The sequence below is a fragment of the Hylaeus anthracinus genome, unplaced genomic scaffold, assembly GCF_026225885.1.
Source record: "Hylaeus anthracinus isolate JK02 unplaced genomic scaffold, UHH_iyHylAnth1.0_haploid 3, whole genome shotgun sequence".
Taxonomy (NCBI): Eukaryota; Metazoa; Arthropoda; class Insecta; order Hymenoptera; family Colletidae; genus Hylaeus; species Hylaeus anthracinus.
In genome coordinates this window covers 12,445,851-12,459,207 of record NW_026535284.1, presented here as the reverse complement: position 1 = coordinate 12,459,207, position 13,357 = coordinate 12,445,851, and the positions used below count along the sequence as shown (strand labels likewise).

General features: G+C 46.2%; 1 protein-coding gene across 5 annotated transcripts in view; it reads right to left on the bottom strand.

Annotated features, from left to right (window-relative positions):
- LOC128893980 (nephrin-like) overlaps positions 1 to 13,357 on the bottom strand; it is a 348,887-nt gene that overhangs the window by 9,970 nt on the left and 325,560 nt on the right. For all 5 annotated transcript variants that reach the window (XM_054155333.1, XM_054155335.1, XM_054155334.1 and 2 more), the window contains one exon: positions 7,986 to 8,306. In XM_054155333.1, coding sequence (XP_054011308.1) covers positions 7,986 to 8,306 — 321 coding nt within the window. The remainder of the gene's footprint in view (positions 1 to 7,985; positions 8,307 to 13,357) is intronic.

The following is a 13,357-nucleotide window of genomic DNA, read 5'->3' as shown; positions in this document are numbered from 1 at the left end:
ACTGGCGAGGACGCGTGTCCTTCGGGGACTACTTTTATTTAATATCTTCGAGGAAAGGATGTAATTGTCAGAGTCCCGTCGTCGGACGCGTCGAGTTCCTTAATCCTGGGCGAAAGCGATCGGTCACGGAGACGAAAAGAGACCTTTTCGCGTGAGCGTTTCATTAATTGAAAACGGCTGCCGGAACGTAAGTCGTCTTAGCCGTGGGACGGACAGTGTAACATCGATTCGGGGTTAGCCTTACGTTCGAATTAATCCGACCTAGCTGAAGTTAGATCTGGCTCGGGCTAAACCGGGCTTTTTGGTGACTTAGTCGACCACGTGACACCGAATTTCCGTCTTACCGACCGGATTTACCCCTACGGTGCACGCTTCCCCGAGAATGACTTCCCCTTTCGTCTACCTGCTGGTAAATTCTGCCATTTGCCGGATGACCATGGATTAGGGAGACGTTTGCCTCGACTCTGCCAAGAAACGGAGAAGAAGGCCATGATCGATGAGGAAACGAAAACTGTAGTCCTCTCGAGTCGTGCAACTATTGAAATATTTTTGAAATTTCTACGAACAAATATATATCTCGGAATCGAAAAGATACTTCAGGGACAGAGCGAGCGATCTCGCGATTTTTATTACCGATCCCTCGGCAGGAAAAAGGAGGAAAACACTTGAGAAGCGTTTTCGTAGATCACTGTCTGACCGAGGGATATTTTTTCTCGACTGCAAGAAGAAGAGAAGGATCTTCATGACCTTCCGCGTTAAGACCGATTAGCGATCTAAACTTCGATGAACTCCGAGTTCGGGAGCCCCGCTGGGATACGCGATCTCCTTGGGTTGGCTCTCCCTGGGAATCCCGTTAGACCATCCCCGAGGATCGACGGTATAAGGACCGGTTTATCTTTAGTACCCTCGCCGCCAGACGTTTCTTCGCGTGGAACTCGATTAAACTTCCATTGCAACTTTTACGAGACATTGTCGAGGCTTAGAAGAAGGTATACGATCGCAAACTGTGCCCCGTTTCCTCCTCGATCAAGAAAAGAAGCCCGTCGTAATCTGCTAATAACCGGCAATTGATTGAAAAATAGAACCGGAGGAAGCTCCTTCCTAAGAAGAAACTGTCCGCGTGGTTCTCTAATCATTTCCCATGCTCTATCGATCGAATGTTCTTCAGCAAGTTTAGGGTGAATATCCTTATTTGTGCACACGAAGAAAGATCAGTTTTCCTCGAAAACTACACTATTAGGATTTTTTTTTTGATTTTTTCCATACTAATTTCAGTCCAAGTTAACCCTAGAAATTAAATTACGTTACTACGAGTAAAAAGATTCAGGTCTGAAAGGGTTAGTCGTTGTGTGTATCGATTTTTGAAATTTGGCCCCTTGATAATAATAAATAAAGTATAACTGAAGGGGTAAGGGGTTCGCTCGCGAATCTTGCGGATCTCGACCATAATAAACGCTTATCGGGGAGATTGGTCGATCGTCAGAGGCTCGAGATGTTTAAGGCTCCGGCCCTAATCTCGATTATCCTCTGATCCTGCAGGAATGCCACCAGCGTCCGTAGAACCCTTTATGTCCAACTCTGCGCCGGTCTCCCTCGACTCTCGCCACTCGATTCCGCTTTAATTCGAATGGCCGCGGGCCATCGGTTTCGCCGAAAATTATTCCCAGCCCCCTGGTATCCGTGCCTGTCCTCTTACGCCACTGCCGCCGGATATTCGAATTATGCTTTCTCCGTCCCCGACGACGCGACAGGAGTTAATTCCCGGGGACTCCACGATCCATCGAATTACCCTAACCGTTTCACCCCGCTCCGAAACGGGTCGTTTTCAGATAACGTCGGATTCGATCTGCTCGCTGCGCCGTGGAGGCTCTCAGACATTTTACTATCGTTGTTCGAAACGCAAAGTTCAGAAATAAAGTAGAGCATAGAGTATAGTCGGACTTTGTGCTTTGGATTGTCAGATAAAAGTTTGTTTAGCTGCTACTCGTAGAGCGTAACAGATTGTAAAAGTTGACCGTGTCCCTGAAATAATTTCAAGTCCAGCAAAACGATCGACGACTTAAATCCGGCGTCTAATTTCGTCTGGACCGTACGATATTTAAAATTCAGCATAATCGGATGGAGAGGTCCAAGGGAATTACGCTGAGAGCATTGAAAGATTTCTATTCAAAGGCGGTCGCGTGGCTGCGACCGGTGGCTTGCGTTTAATTGCGAACAGTATTTAGGGACGGGCTTAGAACTCGAGAATGGGTCGTTATATGATACTTCCGGCAACATTACCTGTTACGAATGGCGGTGACGGTGCCGGTGGGCAAACCGTTTGAGGAATTTCCACGGTTACCAGCGGAATTGCCGGATAATTCAGCAGCGCTTGATATAAACTCCACTCAGGAATATATTACTCGCCGTCAGAGGATATTTCTTAAGGACTTAACGGTGACTTGTATGGCGATAATAATCGTTTTCCCTCCGACAGCGCCGAGGTACGTGTTGCTTTAATGGAATTTAAAGCGGGACACAGGCGCCCCAAAGGGCGTCTTTCCTCGTTGAAACGATTATCGTGAAAAAATTAATAACCAGCTCGTTGTTCGATTACAGAGAGCTCGCAGTAACCATTTTATCGAGGGACCAGTGATAGGGAGGCTCTCGTCGCGTTGCATAAATTGCACGACAAAGCAATGGGAACGACTCCTGTTCCAAAGTGAAAATTTAATCACGGTTAAACGCATTAAGGAGATTTCCTCCCGAGAAAACCGACCACGTTCCTTTGTGAATTTTTTTATTCGAATACTCCTCATGATAGCTTCTCCAAACTTTGCGTATCTATTAGTATACTCTATGTCTCTTGAAGAAGTTTGACTAAATTAAATGATAGCTTTGACATTACCAAATGAATGACAGTATACAGAGGAAACATGTATTTTTTATTGCGATATGTTAATTTCTTCGGGGTAACAAGCAAGTACCAAAAAGTTTTGGTAAGAAAAGCACGCGCCCTGGTTTCCTCAATCCCATCGAATCGAAACGAAGAAAATGCCGTAGTATCGTGTTCAGGACGAGTTACAGTTATGGTTACGAATCGTTTCAGGGATCCATCGATCGCCAGTGCCGTGTACCGCGTGTTAAGATCTCAGGTCACCTGGCGAGATAGCAGGATGAATCTGGATTTGCTGTTCAGGCACGTACTCGCCAATCAGGACGCCTGATGTATCCGCCAGGCTCTCCCGACCTAGGTCTTTCCTTTCACGAAATTGCTACCGATCGAGGCTTGACAAGGGAAGTTACTCTAGCCTTCGTTACCTCCGCAATCGTCTGCGCGATTCATAATCATTTTCGTCGACATTACGGTCCTCGTACCAGACGTTTCCAAGTTGAGAAATTTAGCGAAACCTGAGTATGTAGTCCATGTGAAATTAGAGGGTGTTTAAGTCTTTATTTTGCTGATTCTCGGCTTCCTTAAACAGTACAGGTTGTTGAAGTCGAAGTTTCCGATTTGAAGCTTTTTAGGAGAGGGTTTGAAATTTCTTCTTTTCTGGCTTTAAGATTGTTCCTCTGCAAATTTAATTTTTTAACGTTTGTACAATTGCTAGCTTCTTGAAACAGTTGTGCAATTTCCTGTGGTGTTAGAGGGAGAATTGACACAACGCAGGAGAAACGCTATCGACGTCAACGCGAGATGAATTACGCCGACGTTGACCATTGGAAGCCTCGATTGCGTTAACGACACGCGTAAACACGCGAGGCAGCACGCGCGGACGCTGTAAACGAACTGTCGTCGCTTTATGTTAACCGCGACAACACGCGACGCTCTTGTTTAACACCCACCCGTCGCGTCGGAGACGCGAAATTCAATTTGACCGTCACGTTTCTGCGCGATAAAATGCTCCGCGCATTCTTCGAGAAGGAAAAAGCAGGGTTGACATTTTAGAAAATCGTAAATGTCTCATCCACTTCTGCAGAGTGAGGTAAAAGACAGGGTGGTTCGCGCAGAAGCTCCTAGTTAAAAGGGTAGCATCAGATCTTAAAAAAATAAATAGTAACGACACTTTATTACAAGTTTAGTCTTAGCGACGTAAGCGTTGGAGTGATCCACCTTTCGAAAGGGTTCGGATTGAGAGGTTCGGCGCGACAGACGAGAGGGGGTGGATCGGCGTAGAGGCCACCGCGAATCATGCTCGACGCAGGGGAAGAAGCTGTGTTCGGTCGGTCGACGATGAAATAGGTTGACAAGGGGGAATGTTGTAAAGAGAAAACAGTCAGGCGAAAAAGCCTGGGGAAGTTTCGGCGACGTCTGACGAGAGCGAGAGGAAGGAAGGACAGGAGAAATCCCCAACGAAGAAGGAACCGAGCGAGAGAGATAAATAAAAATGACAACGCAGAAATGGGAGGAGGGGTAAACAGAGCTAAGTGAAGTTAACGACGAAGCAAGAAGAGCGGCAAAAATGACCTCGGGAAAATTACCGCACGCGAAACGGCTTAATGTCCAAAAAGACGAGCGAACGAGCAGGAGGGGGAGAAAGCTTGCAAGAGGGGCAGAGAGAGAGGGTGTAGTCGCTTAATGACCACCCTGTACATTCGTATCTTTCGTGGATGGGTTCCTCGCTTTCTTTTCCCTCGGTCTCTTCCTTATTCCCTTCTCTTTCGCCCATTCCATTCCTCCTTTCCTCTCCGACTTCCACACGGTTCCGGTAGCGGGCGCCGTAGGGACCATTATCTGTAATTGCTTTCCTTAATTCGATGCTCGTTGCCCTGCATGGGCGAACGGAAAAAAATTCATCCAACGCGTGGGTGAAAGGGGTTGAAACTCGAACGAAAGGGTGACACGAGTATCGCGTCGAGAGTTCCTCGCGAGTGGATGCGATTCGCGTCATCACTCTTCGGGCGGAATCATTCAGAGACTTCAACCCGTTTTCAATCGCATCCACGTCTCGTGCTCCTCTGAGAAAGAAAGGGCTGGAGGTTATGAAGTGTGCGACACTAGCGCCGCTTCTCCAACGCCATCTTGGCTCGTCAGGTCGCTTCCTCGATTCAGATTTCGTCCGAAAGTCCGGTAATACCATAACTTTCCCTCCCTTCCCCTCGAAGTACCGAGCACCGAGCTCGTCAGACGTTACTCTGTAAACGCGAAACGGAAAGGCAACGAAAGAACGCGGAAGATCGAGGAGGCCAGGGTATTTAAATGCCGCAAGTTTCCAAGCTAATGTCCTAATTACGCGCTAATCGACTTTCGGTCCGTTCATTAGGGAACCGGTCGTTTTAGCGATCGAGTTCCAACGAGGAGAGTTTTAATGGCGAGTAGCCGTGACTCTGCCTCCCATCTCTCTCTCGCTCTCTCTCTCTCTCTCTCTCTCTCTCTCTCTCTCTCTCTCTCTCTCTGTCTGTCTGTCTGTCTGTCTCTGTCTCTCTTGAGCCTCGAATCGAAAGATAATCAAATGCAGTCTGGAGAGGTGGATGGATACCAGAAGAGAAAGTGAGACGGAGCGAGTGGAGGGGGGTAAGTAATGGTCGTTTGTTCTTGAACGTCGGGAAGTTGATGTACGAGGAGTCGTGGCGGCTGGTAGCTCGCGCGAGGCGAGCCCAGGCCGATGTACCCGCGCGTTCCACGCTCGCTCGCATCTCCCGCTCGCAAATTGATAGACGCCGCCACGACCGTAAATCACTTTACTGACAATTGATTTGGTGCCCTCCGTTTTACCTCGTTGTAAACTCCACGCCGGCGCTGATATTTACGATCACGCGTGTACACACGACGTCGCCCAGTGACACACTGCCCGCCGAACCCGCGACAAATCTTTTACGTTTTTACAACGCGACCCTCCCGGCCTGTCCGTGACTGTCACCGTTCAGCATTTTTTCGCTGTATCAACCGTTCTTTACCACTTTTCCAGGGTCCTCGCTAGAAAATGCAAGGTACTGGATCGGTTGGAAATTTGGAAACTCTTGCTAAAGAGCATCCTTATATAGACGGATTTTGTAGGAGCGAGGCTACATGTTTGTTAGTAAGATGTCGTATCATCTTTTGTACAGTCAGTTCCATAAATATTCGTACCCTTTGTACCTGATGAAGAAATTTGTCTAAATTAAACAATAAGTTTGGACATGGATAAACTTTTCACTTGTATGTATATAATGAAAAATTGATTTGGAAACATCAAGCCTATCATTTAATTTAGACAAATTCCTTCAATAAGCACAGAGGGTATTTATGGAACTGACTATATTTTCAAAGCAGGTACTCCTGGTACACAAAATTTATCTAACTACAACAGGCATCGTCTAGGCTCGCGAGAATGCGGGGCGTATATCAGAAGGGCCATTACTCAGTCCTTGACCCAACCATAAACCACCAGCCTTCAAAACATCCTCAAAATGTGTCGAGTCTAACATATTCTCCAAAGTGGCACAACCCAGAAAAGTGACTCCGTAAAAAGTTGAAAAACTGCTTGGCAGCTCGGTAGAAAATAATTTACAAACCTGGTAAAAAGAACACCGATCTACTCACGTTCATTGGATAGTATGGTGTCATTTAAAACGTTGATCACCACATATGGGTGACAGTGGTTTTCACTGAAAAACTAAAAAAAAAAAAACGAATTTTCAAAGTTAGGCATCAAAGGAAATAAGCTTAAATAAAATTCATGAATTTTGACGTTACAACGATGAAGTTACAACAACGAATACCACGATCGATGTTTGATTCGTAGTCTCCAATAGTCTAAATAATATTTAACAAGTATTTTACAAGAATATTCGTCTGGCAGTCGACGTGGTGAAACGTCAATAGTAAAAGCGTTCCGAGTTAGTTAGCACAGGTATGGCTGTTTCCAAATTCCTGCGCGATAGTCGCATTCCTTTGAAACGCGATCGTGTACGCACATGGGTTTCCTGGAGGTGGGCAGCCTAAGTAGCGTGACATACACATACGCGTAATGGGTGTGGTGCATTCGTCTCGGTGTGTTGTCTCGGGGGTGGCGATCCGTCTTGCTTACCAGCCCGGTCGTTGACACCACCCACACGGGAACAGCTACCATCCGTTTCGAAGCCGAGGAACCCGCAGGAACCTGGTCGTAGCCACCGACCTTGCCCGTTGGGTCCCTCCGAACCTTTGTTAATCTGCCAGCAATCGGTGGCTCCGGTCACTATATCGATCAGGGTCAACCTAACGCGTTCCGTTTCTCCTCGAACGCGTTCCTTGTTCGATTAACGCTTCAGTCTGACGGGCGATTTTTCATTCTGTCGCACCGACCTTTCCCTTTCGCGCTGCTTATCTGCCGCGACGTTCAGCTGTTCCTCGCTGGAACAACATTTTTCCTGGGGCCGGTATAAATACCTGTGCTTGCGAGCAATTAGAGGGACGTCGCTTCAAGAGTAGAATCTTTCCCCGGTTACGAGCCGCTCGACCGCCATTTTTCGCGGAGAAGCGTTAGGCATGCGTGATCTTGTGATTTGATTAATGCGCGACGATTGTGATCGTCGTGATTAATCATAGGGGCGATTGATGATTGCGGTGGGAAAGCAATTAGCGATCCTGATTTATGGTTAATAGTAGTAAGTGAGTGGGATCATCAAACTTATCGATTCGTTTAATGAGTAGATTGTACGAGCATAGATTCGTATTTTTGAATTAGGTCTGGGTTAGTTGGGAGAGCAATTAGCGATCTTGATTTATGGTTAATAGTAGTAAGTGAGTGGGATCATCAAACCTATCGATTCGTTTGGCACTTGGAGAGCAGACCATATCCTAAACTTTTTCGTTATTCTGCAGCGACAGATATACGTGTTCATTGTGCACATATTCTCAGTACATTTATTTTTGTAGTAGAATAAAATGTTGAATTATAGTAAATATTCCAAAAAGGTCAGCAGCTTAGTACTCGGGAGTTTAGTTTCGAGTTCGAGTAAAGAATAATGCAATATCTACGAAGTTTCGTCGTAGTAATGTCGGGCTGACGAGTCTTGGAGAAAAATAATAATAATAGACTCACCTGTTCGTTTCTCAGCGTCGCGGTAAGTGACCTCGCTGAGGATGACTGGCTGACTCCGACCCTTGGCGTTCATGGCGTAAACCGCTACGTGGACGCCCGCCTCCACCGACGCCTCCAGCCCCGCCAGGGAGAAACTCGGCTCGTCGGTGTTCGAAACGTTGTAGAGCGGCTGGCTGCTCGACAGGAAGTCCACGTCCCCGTGGTACACCTCCAGGATGAATTTTTGCGGAAGCCCGCCGTCGTAGCCAGCCACGCATTTTACCTCGACGCTGGTGTAAGTCTGGTTCGCGAGCGTGCAGTTACGTACCGGAAATGGCTTTCCTGGAAACGAGAAAACGTCAACCACGATTAAACGGTAGCCACGTAATTCGCAGACGTCGTTTAAAATTCTTCTTTTGATCAGCCATTAAAACGACCTCGATAACCTCGACGACCTCGACAACTTTTGCCAGAGTATAGAGGATTAGCTTCAACTTTGGTACTATGTTTTAGTTACTGCGACGTGTTATAAACAGAGGAGGTGAAAAGAGTAGAATTGCTTTCGCGTATATAAGCAGGGTCATCGATTGTTTCAACTCTTAGCTTCAAGAGATCTCTAGAACTTGACGCACGTTAAAATTCAGTCTCTTTTCTCAATCTAAAGTGTGACGACCGAAGAAGCCTATTTAAATTTATTTACGACATCTGCGCACAACCCTCTAGAGGCCTCAAAGTTTATTACAAAAGCCAAGGCGTACCAGTACTGAAATCAGACAATTCGTAGTGCAAAGGGATAAAATACCCAAAAGGACCCAGGGTTTACGAAATCTAATGGTGGTCGCAGGGATCGATCCGTGCAGTTTCGAGGACTCCCGGAGCTGTTTCGCCGCGAGGAAAAAGTTGACGCTCCGGAAGTTCCCGAATATTAAAACGACTCGGCGCGTGAAATTGCTTCGTAAAGGATTTCAGTCTTGGCTGGCTCTTTAGAACGTTACGATTGTATACGAACAGGGCCCGACCGCCGCCGGTTGCTCGCCCCTTTCGCTCCGCAATATTCCACGGTTACTTTGTGCGTAATCCCTGCGCTGGAGGCGAACGTTCGCGAGCTGTGCAAGAGGAAAAGCGCCTCGTCTCACGCAGAACCTGCGCGTCCAGACGCTCGCCTTCTAACGATTATTATCATGGCTTTAGCCGGCCTCTGGACGACCGACGAATCAAACGAACTACGAAAATCATTTCCCGCGTTTGTTCTTTGTCGTCGAATGCCGCGCCGAAAGCTGGTTGCCCGCTGGGCGATCAACTCTGTTTGCCGCTCTTACGACAAAGCAACGGCGAATTATGTTAGGGCAATAATAGAACAATGGAATCGTTGTTTACGGTTGCTTTGTGTGGACTTTGTAGGAACTGTTCAATCTTGTACGTTGGCGAGCATTCAAAGTGTTTTAACTCGCTTAGCATTCTTTTTTCTGGGCTTGAACGCATAGAAGCTGTTAAGTACGCGGTGGGGGTCCTGCGTATTCCGTGGCGTATTCGCTATTTTGTATTGCGGTTATGGTAGGAGAAGGAGGGAGAGGGATTGTGGATATTGCTATTATGTGTATGATTACACAGGAAGCCTTTTGAGCAGATTATGAACTTGTCTATGATAATATTTACTCCCTATATATTGAATATATTAAAAAACAAAATTATAAAGGAATCGAGGTTACCCTTAATCCTCGAATGCTTAATTCGGCCAGGGGCGATAGATCGGTCGGTAAGAAATCTCCAGGCTGTTCACGATTTCTTCTTTCCTCCTTGTTATCGCGCAGGCTCGTTTGTCGTCCTTTGTTCAGTAATATCTCCCGGATACTTTGGCTCGGACGCTCCACAGGTTGGCTGAAAGCGCGCGAGGGAGTTCTCTGGGAATCACGCTCGGCCTGGGCCCCCGTTGAAAAATGTTTGCGCGTCTACGAGTGGCAAGGATTTAGTGTACCGGGATAGTAATGGTCACAGAGATGTCCCAGGATCTTTTTCTTCTTTTCGCTCGCCCTCCGCCCGATCCTCGCCCTCCCCCTCGTCTCGGACCCAGCGCTGATGCAGTTTGCGTTCTACGAAAATTCCTTTTTCTCTACCGCCAGTCAAAGCTCGGCGTCGCAGTCGTGATTCGACGCCGGATTCCACGACGCCCGGGCGTCCCTGCCACGTCTCTCGACGCTATTTTTCTTTTCCTTCCACTTTTTCTTTTCGCCCTCCTGACTGGCTCGAAATATAATTTCCTTTTCTTTAAACAGACAGCGAAGCTATCGTGCGGCACCAAGCGGCGAGGAGAAAATAAATATTGTTCGCCTTTTCCGTCGGCGCAGCGGGGGGAAAGCGTATCCCTCGGTCCCCCGCTTTTATTTCATTTCGCGTCCCTCATCCTTCTATGGCTTCTTTGTTTCTCCTCTCCTGGAAACCATTTACAGGACCGTGGCGAGGCCGGAGAGGCCACCTTGCGGCCAGAGATTGCCGAGATTCCGAGAATAACGGGTAGGCAAGGTTTTACTCGTTATTTGTCGAATAAAAAGGAGAATTAAAGTCGCAGGATATTGTATCTCGTCCTGAGGTTGCATATTATATCTCCTCCGTCGTTGGTCTTTGAATACCATCTTAACTACTTTAACGTTTCATACACCGGTTGCAAAATATTCTTGTTCAGAAATTTCGTGCCAATTTTTAAGAAAAATTTAAAGGCACATTTGAATTTTGATATTTATATCTATTGAATACATAGGTACCATTTTGTTTCACAAGCTTTCCACCTTTTAAAGGGATGTACACATTTTATTTGTCTTCAACCATTCCGATATATTCAGATCTGTATCACCTACCAAAACTCGACATGGACTTTCCGGACAAACCAATAATGTCATTTTTAATATCAATCTATCCTTTCCTATTTTTGTCTACCATTGTCCTAGGGTGCCAGGATTCCTAAATACAATCCTGCGTATTTACACAGGGTGCTTTTTCCACGGGTTCCTCTCGCGTTAATCGCCGACCCGCTCAGCGTTCGAACCTCTCGGTTACTCGAAAAGATATATTGAATTTTCCAACGGTTTCATCCCCCGTACCCCACACGCCCCCGACGTCGTTCAATTTATTTTCATCCAGCGCGTAATATATGTACGCGGTTCCTTGGCGGCTGTGGTAGGGCTTTTTTGTTCGACGTCGATTGAAAATTCTGTTCTCGATAAACTGGCCTCCTTCTTTTCAACATATTCCAATGGCCGGCATGAAAAATGGAAACGTCAAACAGCGGCCGCTGCATTTTTCACGAGGCTGTTTTCAGCTGTCTGGACTCTGCTATTTAATGAACACTGCTTCGTGTTCTTCTATTTAATCCTAAACAATTCGACCCACCTCCACATTCCGCGATCCACCCCAAAAATAAATTCGAGATCCTCATTGACTCAAAAGAGCGTTCGAGGATACTGGAAAAATCGATTTGTGCATTTTCTTCTAGCTGAAAAATTCATCTTAAAAAGAGTCAAGCTATAAATGCATCGGATTTAAAATTTTGTCTATCCTTGGCTTCGGAACGAGACCTTCGGACGGGTTTCTATTTCACGAGTTCTTCCCTTAGGAGACCCCTTTAACTGTTTTCGAACGCGCCGTCACAGTCGTGACCTCCTCTCGTCGCAGCTTCCGAATACGCTTTACCGCCGACGCAATACTCGATATCGATAACGACAGACTTGAAAATAAAATTTCGTTCCGTCAAGAGTCGCTTTTCGGGTCGCTGCGGACGAAAGAGACTCGCCGCGATGCTTTCGTTTGCGACGTCGACGACTGAATCGACGAACGACCAACCCAATACCCTCGATTTTACTCCCAGCTTTATGTTGCCGCAGAGAATCGGGAACGCTGCGACGAGCGATGTGCCATAAGTCGCTGCTATGGTTTCGCGTTCCAGGAATGAATTGGAAAGCATTGTTATTTGGAATGGTTCCGATAGCTGGGATATCCAAGTCTGGGATAGTCGAACGCTTTGTGTGTTTTACTTTTTGAATTAGAAGCGTCTCGTGTGTTGAATGCTTAGGGTCAATCAGAAGGTATGTATTTGTAATGCTAGGTTATCCAACTCGTAGAGTGTTTTAGATATTTAGAGAGTCGAACGTCTCGAGTATTTAATTCTTAGACCAAAAGGCGTCGAGTGCTCAATTTTTAACCCAAATATGGCACTATGATCTTCGTAGCAGAAGACGAGAGTTGCAACCACTGCTTTCTCCACTCGTCACGCGCTGAACCGTCTATGCAGATAGAATTTTGCCTCGAATTTAGCACCTTTTGTTCGCTGGTTAATTTATTATTCGTCAGGGGAAAAAAGCAGACGTGGAGCGAATGAGGGGGCGAGCCAGCGAGACGAAAACGACCCCCAAAGGCGGGGAACGCGTCGATTGGAGCGAGCGCGTACGTCCGGTGTGTATTCGTCAACGTCAACACGGTTTCGGCAGGTCGTCGCGTCAACGTCATTCTCGATCATGCGAGGGGAAAAAAGACGATGCGGTGTTCCCGCGCCGCGGAAAATCCGCTCGCGGATTAACGTCGAGTTTACCACGCGATGATTGGTCGCGTCGCATTGTACGCGCGGCGATAATTCCAGAATATCTGTCAGGATTTTGAGCGTTCGTTCCCCTGCATGTCTGCCTCCTCTGACGAAATCATGGAGCCTTTTGGAAAATGTTTCGCAGCGGAACAAACTGGGACAGTATTGATATTTTAATTTGAATCTGGCAAGGCTCGATTATAGTTATTTCGATTTGATATTAATCCAGAATTGGATAGTTTTGGAACAACGAGAAGCTTAGTCGAATTCCCATTCGATGACAGAAGCAGCTACGGAAACGGTAGGAATGAGATTTACCAATTCGAAAAGTAGCGATGATAATTTGTTTCGAATTCAACAATTATCAAGCCAGTAATTAACTCGATTTGCTCTCGCGTATGTCGTGACCGTATCGAAAATACGGGGTAAATATGGCCGTTCGAAATGTTTGCCGATGCAGTTATTTCAGGAAGGTTAAATATATGTGATATTTTCCATTGAATCTAATATTGGCCCTCGGGCAACGTTTCTAATATTTAATATGTTTATCAGTCCCGGCGAGCAAATGAGAACTATGAGCTTTGGAATCCTCTTCAAATTTCGCGATTGTTGAACTTGTCAGAATTAATTTTAAAATAGAAATAGAGCTTCACGAACGATTATATATTCATCCGTACGGGAAAATTGTTATTTTAAAAACCCATTATGAAATTCAAATCCACTCAAATCCACAAAAGATCATAGGTGGAACTTGTATTTCTAGCATTCGTCTAATCGAGATAATAAATGATTTTCGATAGAGGACACTTAATTTCCCACTGCT